Source organism: Haemaphysalis longicornis, unplaced genomic scaffold, assembly GCF_048455015.1.
Source record: "Haemaphysalis longicornis isolate Haplotype H1 unplaced genomic scaffold, Haemaphysalis longicornis Haplotype H1 scaffold_9, whole genome shotgun sequence".
In the NCBI taxonomy this organism is placed as follows: domain Eukaryota; kingdom Metazoa; phylum Arthropoda; class Arachnida; order Ixodida; family Ixodidae; genus Haemaphysalis; species Haemaphysalis longicornis.
In genome coordinates this window covers 125,743,929-125,762,881 of record NW_027526460.1, presented here as the reverse complement: position 1 = coordinate 125,762,881, position 18,953 = coordinate 125,743,929, and the positions used below count along the sequence as shown (strand labels likewise).

General features: G+C 49.2%; 1 protein-coding gene across 3 annotated transcripts in view; it reads left to right on the top strand.

The window, feature by feature from the left end:
* Ack (activated Cdc42 kinase) overlaps window positions 1–18,953 on the top strand; it is a 90,505-nt gene that overhangs the window by 47,106 nt on the left and 24,446 nt on the right. For all 3 annotated transcript variants that reach the window (XM_077683769.1, XM_077683770.1, XM_077683771.1), the window contains 5 exons: window positions 6,562–6,888; window positions 7,016–7,197; window positions 7,468–7,781; window positions 13,797–14,335; window positions 18,209–18,442. In XM_077683769.1, the coding sequence (XP_077539895.1) occupies window positions 6,562–6,888; window positions 7,016–7,197; window positions 7,468–7,781; window positions 13,797–14,335; window positions 18,209–18,442 (1,596 nt within the window). The remainder of the gene's footprint in view (window positions 1–6,561; window positions 6,889–7,015; window positions 7,198–7,467; window positions 7,782–13,796; window positions 14,336–18,208; window positions 18,443–18,953) is intronic.

Here is an 18,953-nt window from a genome sequence, read left to right as displayed (position 1 = left end):
GTGATGTCTACTGATGTCACCTAAACCAGTGATTTTTCTTATTTTTGTTTTTAAAAAATAATCGTTTGTTATTTAAAAAAAAATGTTATTTATGAAAACATTCTAGATGCACTTGAAATATAATTTTGCAGTTTTGCAAGCTCGCTAATTGTCACCACTATTAGGTACTACCAAATGACATTTGTTTTGCCGTGTAGACCCTCATGGCCAAACCGAATGTCATTAACAGCTAATGTCATTCACTTTGAGTTACATTAGATTTGTCGTGTGACAGGGGTATTAAACTGCAAATACATTTTGGGCAAAGCCGACCTGCTCAGGAAGCTGGCTGACGACAAACATCAGCTCCACCAGCAGTCCCCCTTGGCTGTTGCTTCTCCCGCGTTTTATACTTTTGTCTCGTGTATTTGGGAAGGGGGTGCGAAGTCTCTTTCGGCTCATTGGTCACTCCTCCTTTGTGCCGCTTCCTGTAACGGTCGGTGGGTGGGAACCCTTGCCAACAAAAGAAGTTCCCGTCACCCAAATCACCAACGTATCCAGTTGGGCCAGAGAAGCTCTTGCCTGTTTGTGATTTCCCTAAGGCTTGGGCTTGGTTGGCAGGGCACCATTCCATCTACCACGCGGTGCACGTTCGGGACACGAGCTTGAAATTGTTCACCAGCCTCCCTGACATGTATGTCCACAACTTTGTCCTTTAGCTGAAGTGTGTGGCGCAGCCGTATATGTCCCCACCCAGTCTTGTAGCCAGAAATACTGTATTTACTCTATTCTAAGCAACCCCTTTTTTCCATGATCGCAGGGCCCAAAGTAAGGGGGTGGGGGTGCTTAAATTTTAAAAAGAAAAAATGCTTCCCCCCTCCCCTCCACATATGCATACACTTTTCGTGGCAGTAGCAAGTAATAACGTTTTATACAGCAAACATTTAAAAAAAGTAGGCACTGACAGTGAACTCGGCATTTCCGTCTGATACTCAGTCACTGTCACTACCGCTCGAGTGTGTAGCACCACTTGAGTCACGGCTCTGAGGATCTTACAGCAGGTTGTCTTTTGTTCCGTGAAACATTTCAGTGAAAGCAGTGAAAGGCTCAAGAACTGAGTGAGAAAGTGCGGTTGGCGGCCTGGGCCATATTAACTCTAGCCTGGGCAAAGCGCACTATTTTTGACGAAAAGGGGGTGCCTAGATTTGCATGCAAACTTTTTTTTTTCATTTTTTTTTTCTGAAAGTAGCGGGCTGGGCAGAGAATCACGAAAATACGGTATATTTCGAGGGGTGTTATAAATAACAGGCAAAATAAAAAAAAAGGTGAAAAGGAAGAGAGAGCTTGCTCCGGGTGCCCAAACAATGTTTTAGTAATTTTTATACATACATAAATTTCAGGGGGTGTTCCCACACTGAAACATCCTGCTTGGCTATGCCTAGCGTCACTAAATATTTTAGTGACGCTAGCTATGCCCCTGCCCCTGGCATATTAGTTGCAGGGTACAGCGTCGAGTGGCAGGTGTTGTCATACGTGTTCAAATCATTTTTGTCGCTGTAGCCTCTTTGGTACGATATTTTTCCCTAGCTCTTCTTGTGCCACTTTTGAGATCGTTTTGTTGCATCGCTGTTGGAGGCCTGCTTTCGAATGGCAACTGCATGTGAAATGGAGTTGTTAGCTGTTGTGGTGTGCGCTCGTCCCCTCGGAAGCACGCGCTGAGGCAGCCAAGTCTGTAGGCACCCACAATGCAAATATGTTTATGTAGACACGTCATTCCATCCAAAGGCGTACCGGAGCCTCCACGTACGCTTATGAATAAGCGAGTGCAGCATTCTCGCTTTGTAAGTCGTTTCACCGCTGCTTACGACGCTGCACATGCATCACAAATATTGACATTGGCAAATGACACGCTTTTTTGTAAACACTGACACTGCCTCGTGTAAATGTTGGTTTCCAAAGTGTAGACACAGGAAATTGCAGTCGTGGATGCGGCTGATAGTAGCAGCAACAATGGCAAGCTTGCCTGTGGCTGCTTTCGAAACATTGCGCCGGACAGTTTTTAGTGGTGCCTTTGCAGGCAGTGCTCATGGCCTATACCAGTTTGTATGGGCATATTGATAACACTTTTTGAATGCTTGTGAATAGGGCAAGCTGGATGTCGTGCTCCAGAAGTGCCCCACATATTTCCGGGCGCAAATTCAAAGCAATAAAAACAATATGGAATGCCTGATGCAGTGAAATATATGATTGAAAGAATGTCAGGGGTTCATAAAAAGGTACTGCAGCAGACCAGACAATTGGGCTAGTTGGTGTGTATTCATCTTCGTGGAAAAGCACACAAACAATAAAGGCAAGTGAAAAAACAGGCAACACAGGGCTAACTCCTAACTACAGAAAGAACACGCAGATACTATGTAGTGTTCAGCATGCATGTAATGTGCTTCCCAGGTTAAAACCATGCAGATAGTACCTTGTAATGTAAAAAACACTATCTGAATGAGCCAAACAAATGGGATGTGATTAAGAAGACGAGAAATAAAAAATTCAAACATTACTTGCACAGCGGGCGACCCGGATAGGAGAACCCCTCATTTGCCAGACTTCCTTTTACGGAGGGCCTCTACTCGTTCTCTAGTAGTTTTGTCCCGATGCCTTGATAGTGGACACATCATCAAAAAAAAAAACAAATGTGAAACAATGCTGCAATCTCAAATGTGAGCCTTCCTTTGATCCTATAGAGCTCTTGCAGTCGTGCGTTTATGTATCTCCCAGTTCCGCCTATGTGACAATGGTAACCGCTCCACGACACCCGTTGCCCATCAGACAAAAGGCAAGCTGTGTTTGACTTCCGCGTTTTCTCGAGCGTGCTGCGCCAGCTGATAACATTCGGTCTATTTTGCCACCTACGTTGCTCAGTTTGTCAGGCGTTGCGAAAACAACTCGGACGCTGTACTGTTCATCCCTTTTTGTCTGATGAGCAACGCGTATACCACTCTACACATTCCGATCTCATTGGGGTGTTGCTTAGAAACAGACGCGCCCTCCGTTTTCTTGCTGACTGGCTGGCTTGTTGTTCTTAAGCTCAAAAGGCTTCGGAAGTTTGGGAGGCTTGTTTTTTTCTTGTAGGAGCATCTTGTGCCCGCACATAAAAAGGTTTGAGGAAAGCTTCACTAACTAGAGTAGGCTTGCCACATTGAAAATATATTAGGAATGTATTGTCATGTAGCCAAAGACGATGCAGTTAGCTTGAAGGAAAAATAAGTTTATTGGAGCGAACTTGTGCTCCCCTAACAACTCAAAGAATACACAGGTGGAAGGTAGTCCGGTCGAATGTATTAGAACAGAAAAGGCTATCGCTTTTTTCTTAAGCAGTTAAAACAATATGGTAATGGCAAATATACTGCTGTGAACCATGCATTGGATTTATTTATGTTCTTGCTTTTACCGCCTGGCAACCCTGGGCTGTGTTATCTGTGTCCCGAGGGAAGCACATGGTCTATTCTTTATTTTTTATGCCACACGGGTTACCCCATTTGATAGGGAGAATGTTTCGCCCTAACGTCACTAGCCTAGAATAGTCTTCTTTTATCTACAGTGTTCTCAATGTAATTCAACGGTTCGAGAAACACTTGCGCCGAAAGATAAATGCCCGCAGAGCAGACGCCGTGGCATTCGATTCGCCGACACTCGCCTGCGCATGTCACTTTGTTGACTGCTGCTCCGCCGCCTGTGTATTCTTCCGAGTTGTTAGGGACTGCATCGAAGGGACTGCGGCTAGTTAGGGACTGCGGCGAGTTAGGGACTGCGTCGAAGAATTTGTTGTCTGTAGAAGAAATCGTAGCTGAGCAAACGTGTACAGGCTGAGGCTGCAGGCTCTGGAGCTACTTGACGTGAAGTTCCCCTCATTATTTGATGGGGAAAGAGCTTGGGACCCACTTTGAAATTTCAAAACGAGCCACAAAGTGATTATTTTCACAGCATCACCGTGCGTACTTGATTAATCTTGTCTGGAGACAGTGCAGCCACACCCCCCTCTCCCGCAGTAGTATGGGTTCTGTGTGGACAGCTTTCATGTAGGGCACTTTTTATGTGCACCAGGCTTGTTCTATCATTCACGTCTAGTCAGTTTCAGTGGTCAATCAGAGCAGTAGCACACCAACCCTGTATAAGGGAATGCAGAATGCAAGGTTTTGACAGCTACATTTGTTACGTACTCCGTTAGGTTTTTCCACTGTGTGTTTGAAGAGAAAATCTTGTATCTGTCATCTTTGAAAAGGCCTTGAGTGAAGAATTTGTGCCTTTCAAAAAGACGTGAGCGGTAGTGCTGCCGTAGGAGGATTATACAAAGTGGGACAGCTTCTATGCAGTCATGTTTTTTTCTTTGCTTGAAATTCTTCTTTGACGGGGTCATAGGCACTTCGCATAGGTGCTTATCATTGACCTGCAGGTCAGGATGGAGGCCTCAACAGCCTGATAGGATGTCGGGCCACTCACACGTAGCAAAGTTGACGAATTCCGAAGGAAACTGGGCCGGCAGAAAGGAGATAATCAAAAAGGAAAATACACACCCATATCTCGCTGTTATCTTGTGTCTGGCACTTTGCACCTGCCAAGGTACCCAGGTAACCGTGTATATCCCTATCTCAAAAGTCAGTGTTGGACGGGTCATTGCTTGCACGCGTTTGCAAGCCCTCCGATAGGGGAGGGGAGGGCAGAATTCATAACTCTGCCTGGAATTTATCCTAAGAGCAGCTGAGAGCCATTCTGTATTCTTCACTGCATGGTGATAGTGTTAATCTTGATTAGACATTTTTCTTTCTTTTTTATTTGCACGAGCTCAGTCCTTCACCAGTACTTGTCGCAGGCAAAAGGGGCCGCAGAAAAGAGGTATGACATTCATATTGAATGTGACTGGAAATAATGAACAGAAATGTATTGCCTTCGGTAAGGCCTAGCCATTTTTTTAGATGGATGTTGCCATGCAGTATTATTAAGCCAACACAAAGGCCTGAGAAATACCTCAGTTAGGCATTAGGCATTTCGCCAGCCTAGCTAAGTGGCAGTTCCACTTTAACAAAAGACTAGAAATGAAAATGCAGAGTGAAAACCTCATTTGAGTTCATATAAGATGGAATTTTGGATGTACAGAGTGGTAGCTGGGTGCGTAACCATTGCGCTACTTGGCACATTGCCAGCGGCGTAAAAAGACATAACCTAGTGCATGCCAGGTGACAGGGAGATGTGGTAGCATGTGAGTAAAGTAGGTGCACACCTGCCACGGCGAACTCTCTGATTCTAGGGAAGCTGTGGTGGGCAGTGTCACCAGTTTGCCTGTTGAAGTGACTCATGCTAAAAGGGAAGAAATGAGAGTGAAGATAGAGACACCCACCATGGTGGTACCTGCGGCGGCAGCTCAGTGGCCAAGGCATTGTGCAGCTGAGCCCAAGGATGTGAGTTCGATTCCCGACCGTAGCTGCCACTTTATCAAAAAGCAAAAACGCCTGTGTGTTGATATTTCGCCGCACGTTAAAGATCCCCAGGTGGTTAAGATTAATCCGGAGCCCTCCACTACTGTGTGCCTCATAGGCCTGGCGTAGCATTGCGGCGTTAAACACCCATAATTTTTTTGTGAAAAAAAAGCATACACATACACGGAGTAGCAGTAAAGAAGTCTTTTATGACTGTTGCCAGGGGAAGCCATAATGCTTTCACCTTCAAAGAATGTAAACAGATTTAAAGGCCAACTTCTGCTCTCAAATTTATTTTGAACGTACAGTATGTACCACCAAACCAACTGGGACATGACCGGAGGCGCCGTGAAATGCATTGTTAATCAGTTATAAACATTTAAAAATGGCTCTGTTGGGGGCGACGCTGCACCTGCCGGTGGATCGCGCAAACAGTCATGAAGCGGAAGTGACATTGCGGCTGGCCAGATACTTGGTGATCATAGGGTTTTGATCGTAGGGTTTAACGCGCCGGCGCAACGCAGGCGATGAGGCGCACCGTAGTGGAGGGCTCCGGATTAATTTTGACCACCTGGGGTTCTTTAACAAGCGCTGAAATCTTGTAGACTCGGGTGTTTTTGCTTTTCGCCTCCATCAGAAAAGCGGCCGCTGCGGCCAGGAATCGAACTTGCGACCTAATGCTCAGCAGCGCAACGCCTTAGCCACTGAGTCACTGCGGCGGGTCCGGGTACTTGGTCCTCAGCCAGCCAGAAGAACTGGTCAAGTTCATTAGGCTTGCTTCTAGGACTGCTGCGAGCTTGATCCATTGCAGGCACGTTTGCTCAGGCCAGCCAGCTGCTCGCTCTCTGGTTGCAACGTCACTTCAGCCGGGCTGTAATGGCCGCACTCTTCTCAATTTCGATTTCAAAATTGCCGATTTTTGATGGCCGTTTGCACCCTGCGTATGTGTATTTCAGCTGTCGTTTAAGTCTTTTTAGGCAGACAGTACGGAAATAAGGGTTTCAAGAGATCGAAATTTTTTAATGCAGTGGGCCTTTGAGTGCCTTGAGGACCTTTTCCTCCCTCGGGACGTCCGTAGTGAGGTGCTGATTCCTCCATCCCTCGTGGTCTCCAGGTGCCCTTCCCGTGGTGTGCCCCAGAGAGCCTCAAGTCGCGGCACTTCTCGCACGCCAGCGATGCGTGGATGTTTGGGGTGACGCTGTGGGAGCTGTTCAGCTTTGGCCAGGAGCCCTGGGTGGGGCTGAGCGGGGCCCAGATCCTGCGGCACATCGACCAGCTGGGCGAGCGGCTGCCCCCGCCCGAGGCCTGCCCCGGGGACGTGTACCAGCTGCTGCTCCAGTGCTGGGCGCACGCCCCCGCCGACCGGCCCACCTTCCCGGCCCTCAAGGACTTCCTCCTCGAGGCACGGCCTCCCGTCCTCCGGGCCCTCCGCGCCGTCCAGGTGAGCGCGAGGTCGCTCTGCAAGCTACGGCCACGACTGATGGGTCTAAGCTTCAGCGATTCAGCGCTGCTGAAATCTCGATGTTTTCCACACGGGGTGCGTGATGGTGGCCTTTGGTGTACAACAGGAGTGTGGCCGGCTGGAGCTGGAGCCTGGCGACCTGGTGGAGGTCCTGGATGGGCGGCCCGAGCACCACTGGTGGCGGGGGCAGAACCAGCGTACCTTCCGCATTGGCCAATTTCCCCGCAGCGCCTGCGAGTCCCTGTCGCGGGTCAGCCCCCGGGACATCAGCCGCCCGCTCCGCAACAGGTACTATCCGCACCATGCTCGGTCCCTTTCGGTGGTAGGGAAAAGAGGGAATGTTGTATAGCCCACACCATCCAAGGGGAAGCCTTTAGCTGTCGTCATCGTCATGGCTTCTGGGGGCCAGAATGAGCAGTATGTGCAGGAAACAGGGGAACTGATTGCATAGATGGGATCGGAAAATTTGGGGGTAAGAAAAGTGTGGGGAGCAGTTCGAATCCTTTGGGGGAGCCATCCTTATTCTGTGGTGCGTGGTCCCATTGCTGTGCCCTGCAGCTTCATCCACACGGGCCACATGGACGTGAGCGGGCGTACGTGGGGCCAGCCGGGCTTCATCGACGAGCTGTACCTGCGCAACCCCATGGATCCGCCGGACCTGCTGGGGCTGGCTCCTGAGGAGGAGGAGGGGGGTGGCCCCCCGCCGGCGCTGGCCGCACGCCTCCAGGAGCTGGCGCGCCGCTCCTCCCAGGGCAACCCCATCGCCAAGAGGACCACCCAGATGCGCCAGTACAGCTACAACCGTCTCGTCAATGACGAGCGGCCACCCGAGGAGCACCGCAACAGCGCCCTGCTGCTGGCACCCGAGGAAGGTGAGCAGCAGTTTTGGTGGGGCGTTCCTCTCCCGTGATGAGTGGGGAGGACGTGACCTGTGCATTTCGTTGGCAGACGTTTGTGAGAATGATGAATCGGAGGGAAAGGGAGGGGGGAGCTTGGTTTAGCACTGTCACGAGGCTAGGCTGTTCACTGGAAACAAAATTATTTCCAAAAATTATTTATTAACAGCGGAGCTGTTCTAGGCCTGGCCCTGACAACAGCCTCTGCTGGTGCCCAGTATAGAAAAAAAAATCCTTACAAATAAAAAAAAAAGACTTAGGACTTCATATTGGGATATAGACGGCTTATATTGCCCCCTGCAAAAATGTCTTCCCAGCAATGCATTCATGTTTAGAGGCGAAGCTGACTTTAAGGGGATCAATGTAATCTTGGTCTCTGTAAGCTGACTTTACCACATTATCTGTTGCGCAGTGAAGCATGTTCAACTACAAAGGCAGTACGACTACACACAATGGCTCCAACTCTTATGTTATCAAAAGTATCCCGGCACAAATAATGTGACAAGTAGTGACCCCGGATCCCAACCATGAGGCAGATATGATTAGAAGGATGAGAATGGGGTGGAGTGCATTCGGCAGGCATTCTCAGTTAATGAAGGGCAGCCTGCCATTGTGCCTGAAAAAGGAAGTGTATGACAGCTGCATCTTACCGGTACTCACCTATCGGGCAGAAACTTGGAGGCTCACTAAGAGGGTTCAACTTAAATTGAGGACGACTCAGCGAGAAACGGAACGGAAGATGATAGGTGTAACATTAAGGGACAAGAAGAGAGCGGAGTGGGTCAGGGAACAAACGCGTGTTAAGGACATATTAGTAGAAATTAAGAAGAAGAAATGGTCGTGGGCAGGGCGTGTAATGTGAAGATAAGATAACCGTTGGTCATTAAGGGTAACAGAGTGGATCCCTAGAGAAGGCAAGCGTGGCAGAGGGCAGCAGAAAGCTAGATGGGCAGATGAGATCAAGAAGTTTGCGGGGATAAATTGGTCGCACTTAGCACAGGACCGGGACAATGGGAGGCCTGTGGGAGACGCCTTTGCCCTGCAGTGGGCATAGGATAGGCAGGCTGGTGATGGTGGTGATGATGAGCTGCTGAGACGACTCTACCGTTACACTGAGTTTCATTTATTCGTCCTAGTTAGCTAGTTCACAGTGGAGTTGTAAACATTACAGAATTACCGTCTGCTGTCGATACACATACTTCGACGTAGGGAGTATGGTTGCAGAACTGTAACCGTTGCTTTATCGTAACTATCCGAAAAAAAATTATGTGACAATTATCCACTGAGATGACTCCAACATTACGCACTATAGCTTCTCTGGTCATCCTTCTTCACAGAGTGGAAGGCCACTGAATTTTTTTATTACTACTATTTCTGCCTATGACAGAGCTGGCAAGAGTCGGGTGTCCATCTCTGTTTCTGTTTGCTACGATGGTAGTAACCAAACACCTCAGTCAATAATGGTTTCAGCTGACATCGAATTCACAGCATCCTTTTGTAGTTTTCTCTAAATTTTTTTCCTTCTTTTTTCCCCCTGGTTTTATTGCCTTCACTTAAATCTCTTGTACTACTGAAAAATTTCGAACAAGCGCCCCCACCCATGTAAGGGTCCCCCTAAATCCACTGCTAATTTCAAATTTCCTTGCCGTTCTGGGAAAGCGCGCACCCCTTCGCTCCGTGCCTGGAGCAGCACCCCCCTTCACGGCGCCCAGGCAACACTGGCTTGTCACGGCCCAGGTATAATCCAATCCAATCCAATCCAATCTCGGTTTGAATCCAATCCCAGGTATAATCCAATCCAACCTGCTTGATGGACTGGCACATGTTGGAGCCGTGGCACCAGAAGACCGGGGCGGCCTTCTAGTGTAATGCTGTGAACTTTTTTTTGGGACCAACTCGGATGAGTGTTTTGATGGTTTTGAGAGCTACAACTAACATTCTTGGCGAAGTGTTAGGTTCAAGTGCATTGTTTTTTTTTTTCTGGCGGGGGAGCTTTGTCGCGGCCATCTGGAATTTTGGTGCCATTCCGGGATAGTGCCTCCTCCTCACTTTGCCAGTGATCTTGACTTGCCTGCAGGGGAGTGCTTGCTAGGAATTTCACGGTAGTAACCACAGAGTAAGATAAAAAGGAGTGCCGACTGTGGCATCACTTGCGCGGGCCGATAATGTCCCCGCGTTGCCGGCCGCCCAGCTTTCACTTTGCTGTCTTCCTCCTTCGCACCCCTCTCGTTGTTGTGCCTTTTACATTGCTCTTCCTTTGTTCGCTCTCCCAAGCCACTCGTTTTCTTTCGCCGCAACTTCTGTCTTCCAATATGTCAAACTGTGCGCCCTATCACGAGACGCGCGCTAAATCTAAATCACGGTGTGCTGCTGCAATGAGCGGTGGGGTAATCGCACACCACCACATACGTATGTGACGATCGCTTATTCTTTATCAGGTAGCGCTAAGTCAAAAATAATCAAGGTGAGCTGAGAAATAACGATCTAGCCCAGCAGATCTAAGACGCAATCGTGCGACAGCGATTTCTAACAAAACCAAACAAGAAATGAGCCAGAGTAGAATCGCACACTGCAACATGCACTCAAGCCTTATTCGGCTTACGGTAAAGAAATGAAGTGTGAAAATCGCTCTTTTTTGCTCGCCCGCAATCCTGCCGCGTGCTTAACGATTTGTGCTTCTTCTGCACACAAAAAACGTTAACGAGGGTCGTCCGCAATCTATAGGCGTGCGGCAATGGTGCATACATTTCCACACAAGAGATTTATGGCTGCCGCCTTGCAATGAATATGGAAAGGCGCTGGCAGCGTGATTAGGCGACCAAGCAATTCCAAACGATATCTTTGTTTTAACCTGTGTCGTAACTTAGGGCCCGATGTTCACTGTCAGGGTGCAGTCGTGTAATCTTGTCGATGCTGCCAGCGGGTGACGCCATATGCATTGCTGAGCATTGCGTTCTCATGACTTGGTTTGGGAAAATAAAGTTGTTGTAGAATAAAGAACCAAGGTGGATAATGACCTATATTCTGTCATAATAAGTGCTTGCGTGTTTTTTTTTTAATTAAATTTAGTATGAAATAAATTTGTAACATGTGCTTTTAAATCCACACCTGTCGCTATCTTATTAATGGTGGCATCGGCGGAAATCTGCCCCCTGCATGTCGTATCTGCGTGTCGTAATTAACAGCTGGACAACCAGTTGACGGGTCGCACGTGGTTACTAGTTGGAGAGGGAGGGGGCAAGTGATGTGTAATAGTAATATGGAAATATTTCTTGAAGCGCCCCCAGCGTGCTCCAGCTGTGGTTGTTCCAGAAATACTCCCAAATAGTCTAAACTGATGAAAGGAGCAGCTGTTCATGCAATTGAAATACTAGTTAAGGGGATTTGAAACTTAGTGTTGCTTTCTGAAGCACTTAGCGCCAGTCATTGTTCAAGCAGCACTCCGCGTTTTACGTGCATTCTACAGCAAGGAGCAAGCTGCTTTCGAATATTTGGATGTAGTTCTCAGGAGCGCGGTGCCCTATACAGTAGTGTGGTGTGCACTACGCATAATGCAATGTGCACTGTCGTATGCAGTTCCAATAGAGAAGAAAAGAAGCTTGGGGCTGCACCGCTGCGTGACACAAGCAGGGATGCTGAAGCAATTCGGCATGTCAGCTGACTGGTTAACATTCATACCGAGTTTGGGCCAGTAAGTTTAGCTTACAAAAATGTCGAAAAAGTAGAGGGCACTTTTAAAGTCGCTGTTTCTCAGAACTAGTTGGCTTCTCTCGGCGTTTGTGATAAATGTTGAACACAACCGAATTTGTATTCACCAACTTACTGGATGTACTCCCATTCATAGCGCGCAGTGCGGCAAAGGCAGCGTTTCCCTAGAGGTCAGATGTATGTGCGTGGTGTGTACATTTTGTTTTCCCGCCCTGCAAACCAATCCTTGTTGTATCTTTGCTGTACGACAACTCCATTTTGTGAGGTAGCGGTTATTCAGGAGGGGCTGTCGAACATGCTCATCAACTTGTGCATAGTATGCCCGCAATGGACGCGAAGCTGCGCCAAAACAGGCCCAAAACAACCATCGCTAAAGCAGACGACAAAGCCGACGGAATGGATCCCGCCGTCGCGCTTGCCAGGTTGAGTAGGCTCCGGCGCGTTGGGAACGCTGGATATTAGCGCCCATTCGCCGCACCATCTACACTGTGCTCCACGAGTGAGTCGGTGCTCCTTTTTATCTTACTCTGTGGTAATAAACATTCGCAGATCCAGGGGATGACCCTTCCTAAACCGTAATACACAAGAGGAATCAGTCATTGCTTGTTAGACCATAAGCGAAACATAATACTAAAATGCTGGGGTAGGCATATGACCAGCGACTAAGAAAAAGAAAAAAAAAAGTCCGACACCGTCACTGCTCCAACGTGATTGACGCGCATATTTATGGCCCATTCGTTGTTCAGCCTGGGGTGGTTGCCTGTGGAATCCCTGCAGCTTCATGTCAAGCATTACTCTGCTTCAAATTCCGTAGTACGCAGGAAAGATTGGGTGTGTTCTGGCACGCTGTTTTTATTCCAGATGAAGTCCGCGTTGCGTACGTGCATTTCGCCGGGCACCAGCTGTCGCAAGTCCCACCAAAGCTGATAGCGGACGTGCACAGAAACAGGATCCCTGAGTATAAACCACATTCACAGGAAACAGCAAAACGAACATTTATGGCAAAACATCGGTCGGCGTTGTTTACGCTGCATGTCACACTGCGCGGATTCATCGCTGTTGCCTTTCCACTTCATTTCAAGGGAACCAAGAGAAACTACGTTTTTGGCAGCATGCTTGCGCTGTTTTTGAAAATGTTATGGGAGCTGTAGACCCAACTGTTCACAGAAATACGCATTACTAGCTTGGATTTCTCGCGACGACTGCTGAATCTCTGTCCCATATCGTGGCCCCTTCGGGCTGACGAACATCCCATTATTGATGGCGCCGCTGTTCGGCGGCGCTGCGGGCACACTCAAAACACCAATGCACGGAGCCTATATGTTTGTACATACCGGTGAAAGTTCTGTAACAGCTCTTTGCTGGGCCTTGAGGGTGACTGTGTCAGCACTTCGTCCATGCCATTGTTGAGCCTAGATGTGACGCATACATTACAGTGGTTTCCGAAGTGGTGGCATTCGTATATATACGACCGCTCACGTTATTAAAAATTTAGTTGCTAGCCTGTGCATCACCTGTTCTGTTCGTTTCCTAAGTTGTGTGTCCATCACACGTAAACTTCAGTGCTGTTCGTGTGAACCTGTGCCTATCCCTCAATGTAAGCGTTTTCACCTACAGCCAACACCGCAGTGGTGGAGAACAATTACCTGTTGCAGCTGTTCATTTGTTACGATAATCAGTTAAGTTAGTTATAATGTGGCTATTGAGGTGTCACTACTGGGGTTACATGAATTTTAAGTACAGAGCACCTTAGGGGCTCGCCTTGTCGTCTCAGTTCGCTCGGTGGACCCAAGTAGAGCCGCACGGCGTTCCGTCGTAGTGGCTGTCGTTGCGGCGTTACCCAGAGGCTTCGAAAGCCAAGCGGTTTATATTGTCATAAGCGTTCGAAACTCGTGAACCGCTCGCGCTTGCCCCACACCTCCCCGTTTAGCGCAAAGAAAACTGTAGGTACATTTGAGGCAAAATATACACAACTAACCAGCAGCACCTGCGTTCATTTAGTGGGAATGCTCGTTGGGTTGGTTTTAGTGATAGTAAGCGAAAAAAAAGTGGCAGTGCAACACCGGCACGTGCGGGAGAAAAAGCAAGCACACAAAGACTAGAACTCCCGCTGGCGCAGTTTCAGGCAGGGAACGCGCGAGCACTGCGAAGGTGGGAAATTTGAAATACGTAGGGTCATAGTGGTGAGCAGATAATGGCACTACATCCCATTATGGCGAATCACTGCTCTGCATGCACTTCCGACAGCTTTCACATAGAGTATAACTTTTTTTTTTTTGACAGTGGCTCTCGGTGCAGATACCAACGGATCGCCCGAGCAGCCGCTGCCTCTGGGGTCTCCCGGACACAAGGCAAGTCCCGTCCGTGAAGGGGTCCTCATCGACCTGTGCAGCGAGATCGACACCACCCTCCAGCTTGCACCACCGCCTCCGCACGAGTCCCCCGTGCGCAAGCCTGCCGGAGGGGGCCTGACCTTTCCCGACGTCGGGGAGTCCATCGCGACGTACTACAACGTGTCCTCGGCGGCGGCTGCCACTAGCGGTGAGCGGCCCTACTACAACTTGGGCACGCTGGATGTGAGGCCCTCCTACTCCAACCTGGATGGCTCCTCAGACCGGTACTACTCGTGTGTCACGGGCGACGGGGACGGCACGGCTCCCCTGTCGCGCGTCAGCAGCTGCCCTTCGCTCAGCGTGGACGACCTGCTGTCGACTCCGAACAACCACTATCGGACTACTCCGACCCAGCATCAGCCACAGGTGGCTCCGTCGCAGCCGGATGCCTTCGACTGGCTCGACGCCAAAATGGAGGCTGCGCGGAAGGTGAGTGGGCGGGTTATCCTTCCAAAGCTTGTGCCGTAACCGTAGAAAAAATTACTGGCAGAAGATACCAGGAGCCTATTGGATTACTGACACTCATAGGTGTATTGGTCCATCTTCCTAGTATGGGTCTATTGAGTTTGAAGTTTAGTGGTCTTATAATGGGTTGGTGTCTCCACCCGTGGCCATTCTCTTCTATTTCTTTATCTGCATGTTGGTTTAGATTCTGGCCTGCAGTAGGAGAAACTGGCAAGGTTACAAACGGTGCTACTTTGTTTCAATTATATGTGTCTGAGAGAAACCAGAAGTGTTTTTGTTTGGTGCAGTGCTGCGAGTTGTGTCTTCGTCAAAGCCACTATAGGGTCCACTTTTTCAGCACTGGCGCAGTTCGCCAAAATCTCTGCATCGCTACAATCAGCCACAGCCTCCACATGCTTATTAATACTTGAGAAATCGCGTGCTGCTGTGCTATCTGGGATGGAGCATGGAAATGCTGACAGCTCTCAAAATTAATTGTTGGGGTATTCAGCACGATCATCTTTGCTGTCGAAACACCTGTCTTCTGGAGCCATTACAAAGCCATTCTGCGGAAAAAGTTGCTGGAGCACGCGCCCGACGCGTCCCGAAACGGCTGGACTGCGGCATCTTCGCATTTACGCCAGCTTTGTTGTGCAGTGTCATGCTCAAAAGGGGTGCAAGGAGCTCTAAAAGCGTCTGCAACCCACGACTCCATTTCACCGGCCTCCACCCATCGAATAATGTCTGCCTTTGTCTCAAAATACAAATCCTTCCCTTTTTTTTCGCAACCCTTGATCCGAAACATGTGACACGGTGCCGTGAGCAGAAAAAATAGGCATTACGCCCCACCTAGTCGCTGCTCAAGCATGTAGAAACTGAGTGCCTTCAGTCAATTTGTCCATTCCTCTATTGCCTTTCCACCAAGTCATTCCCCAAGTCCTTGTTACCATTGCAGTAATGCTAAATGGGTTTGATATGTCAAATGTGCCGGTCAACGGGAGTTTGATACGTGTGTACAACAGTGCTTTGCTTTCGCACATGATTTCCAAAAGGATTTTAGGCTGTTTGATGTATACAGTAATTCAGTATATCTGGGTTCAATAAATAGGGAAACACGCCTCATCGCCTGCGTTGCGGCGGCGCGTTAAACCCTACAATCAATCAAATCAATAAGCAGGGATCGAGTCTAAGACGTCCGCATTTCTGAACATGTGAAAGGTATGTCATTTGGTTCGGGAAAACTGGTTCAGCACTTGATGTGCAGCACTTCCGTACTCTTAAGTGATTGTCAGCCTAGGGTTAGATGAAATAATCTATGACCAATGAAACTAACCTGCTAGGGGGATGCATATTGTAGGTACAGAACAGCTCAGGACTCTTCATGCAACTGCATCAAGTTGAAGGTCCAAAGCTTCCCCTCCTAAGAAAGAGATGCAGAGAGCCGGAGTTTCAAATAGAACGAACACGAGTTTTGTCGTAAGTCGTAACAAATGGCAAGCATCAACGTGACAACAGCAGGGGGACAGGCAGTTGTCTGTCCGGTGGCAACTCTGAATTTTCTGCCCTGCAGACATTTGCAGCTTGCCCCGCTGGTGACCAGCTTAGGAAGTGTAACTGTGAACGCACCGTCCCAAGCTTCTAGTTCACTTTATCTGCCACAACTGGACCTCACTATGTCCAGAGTGACTCAATACACACCAGTTGTGAAACTCCCTATGGACTGGATGTATCAAAAACCGGTCTACAGTTGGCCTTCCTGCACTGGGGGCTAACAGGTCGAACAGGGGCCAGCTTGGCACCAGTTGCTGAGCCTGCCATCTCTCGGCAGAAAGTGGAAGTATAGTCGAACCTGGATGATACGAATCTCGCGGGACCATGGGAAATATTCGTATCATCCGAAATTCATATTGTCATGTTGCAAAGACGACGCAGTTGTCTTCAAGATAAACAAGTTTATTGGAGCGAACTTGTGCTCCCCTAACAACTCAAAGAATACAAGGCGGCGATACAGCAATCAACAAAGTGACGTGCGTAAACTGGTGTCGGTGATTAGAATGCCATGGCGTCTGCTCTGCAGGCTTTTATCTCTTGGCGCGAGCGTTTCTGGAACCGTCGATTTGCATCCAGAACATTGTAGATTAAAGAAGATCATTCTTGGCTAGTGACATTAGGGCGAGACAGTCTGCTTATCTGAACGTGATAGCCCGTGTGGCATAAAAATACAGAATGGAAGACGCGCTTCGCTTGGGACGCAGATAACACAGCCGGGCATGGCCGGGCAGCAAAAACAAACAATAAATTTATACATGGTTCGCGGCAATATGAACCAACACAGACAAAAAAATTGAGCACTAAAAAAAGTTATCGTTTATTTCTCTTTTTACTTTCGCGTGAAGACATCTGCAATGTTTTTCGTTTTTTTTTTTTTTTTTTATTATTTAAACCTCCATGTTGCTGAGCAGTCCTTTCTGGGGCTCATAAAACTTCACGCTCATCTCCTCACTCGCAGTGTCCAAGCTAACTGCACGGCGCAGCAGTCAGGTTGTGACCGCATGGCGCGTTTTTTCACGCGATATATGCACATCGGCGTTGCGTGTGGGATCGAATCTATTTCACGCCTGCGTCGACGATTCTGCGCCCACGGCAGCTTCAGCGTCAGTCAGAAAATGACGAGCAACGTGCGCGGCAGTAGGAGGAGCCTGGCGATTTGTGCCAGTGGGGAAGCATGTGCCTCATGGTGGCAGTTTCGAGCGCTCGAGACAGTCGTCTGGCTCTGCCAGAGATGTTTAGGCTCACCACCCCAGCAGATATTTCACGGGCGCATTCACTAGCGGCACGGGGGATGGTTTATAGTACTGTATTCGCCCTCATTATCAGCTCCTTTACCGCACAAGCAACTTTGTGTGCGCCTATAGAGGCATTTAAGAGCGGTTAGAAGCGGTTGCTTAAGCACCCCGCACTACTTTGCGGGCAAAGCTGCTGCCATGTTGCCGCTGCCGGCTGCGCCTCGTGCAGCTTGCCGGTTGTTCCATGATGGCGTCAGTGCATCTTTGGCATGTGCGGCACGTTTTCGTGAGCAGAAAACGCTCCATGCGGTTCACAGGATCGAACACATGTGTGAAAAGGACGCGTCCCCGCACGTGTCTCCGCCGTAAGAACCGGTTTGGCTGCCGGAGGACCCGCCGAACCGGCAGCTAAACCGGTTGTTACGGCGGAGACACGTGCGGGGACGGGTCCTTTTCCGCACATGTGTTTGTTCAAACACACAAAAAGCTCAAACACATGAATGTATTACTCAGTGCAGCGTGCGCGCTCAAACAGCAGCCCGGAGGAAGAGTGACAGAGGGGTGAGAGAGCCCGTACATTGCCATCGCCTGCTCGCTCGGCAGTCAGGTGCCTCGCCGGCTCGTTTGTATCATCTGCTAGGTCACGCAGGTCCGTTTGTAACACCCAAAATTTTTCCCATGGCAAACAATGCAATTTCACCAGGACTTCTCAGAAATTTATATCATCCCGAAATTCGCATCACCCAGAATTGTATCGTCGAGATTCCACTGTGGTAACTGAAATGCTCGTGATGGCTGCTGCTGGAAGTCTTAAAAAAAAAAAAAATCTCTGGAAGCATAAGTAAACAGTACCCAACTTTTTGCTTGCTAATTTTAGAAGCAAGCTTTATTTCAGCGAGTTGTGTTATGAAGTGAATGTTTAGCAAAGTTAAGTTTTTGTCCCCGATGTTTTGCGTCAATAAACTTGCCCCTCCACTTCAACGAGCGGGGGTGCTTTTGCTGCCCGAATTCCGAAGCCGTGTTTCGCAGCGTACATTGAAGAACTCTGCACTCTGCTGTCTCCCTCATGCAGGTGTCTCCGAGGCACTTCCCGTCGGGGGTGAACCACGTCCTTCCTGCAATGGCGGCGCCCAAGAGTGCCACGGTGTGCGGGGTGCCCCTGCTGCGGCCACCCCCGCCGCGGGACAAGCGGGCCAACGGCGGTGGCAGCCGGCTCTTCCCCAGCGACGTCCACGTGACGGGCGTGGACCTCCTGCAGCAGCTGCCGCCGCCCCCCGCGCCCCCGCTGCCGGCACCCCTTGCACAGGTGGGTCACCCCGGGAGGTGACACCCTGCCACCACGGTGGCCCAGTGAGCAGGGCACAGTACGAGGGAGACGTGGGATACCTCTTCCCGCGGTTCTTTTTGTTTTTCTTGGCTAGATTGTACAAGGGGGCCCCTGACAGGGGTGATAGCAGGGAGGTCACAGTATGAGGGAGGTAGGAGCCCTCTGGGCAGTTTTATGGGTTTTTTTGTTTCTTGGCATAGTTAGGTAAGGAATCCGGGATGAAGTGAAGGTGCCCCTGGCAGAATAGCAGCTAAGCCACAGGATGGTGGAGATAAGATCCCTCTGGCAACAGTGTAATGTTTATTGTTCCTTTACTTGGCTAAATTAGATGACGTGGCATAATTAAGATAATTAATGGGACCCCCATTGTTGGGTGTGATAAGTGAGCCAGGTTGGGTAGAAGAAATGGATGCGCCTGCTTGGACATTGTTTTGCAGAGCATCAACTTGCGGTGCAGTTTCATTTTAATTTAGATAAGGTGACACTTAGC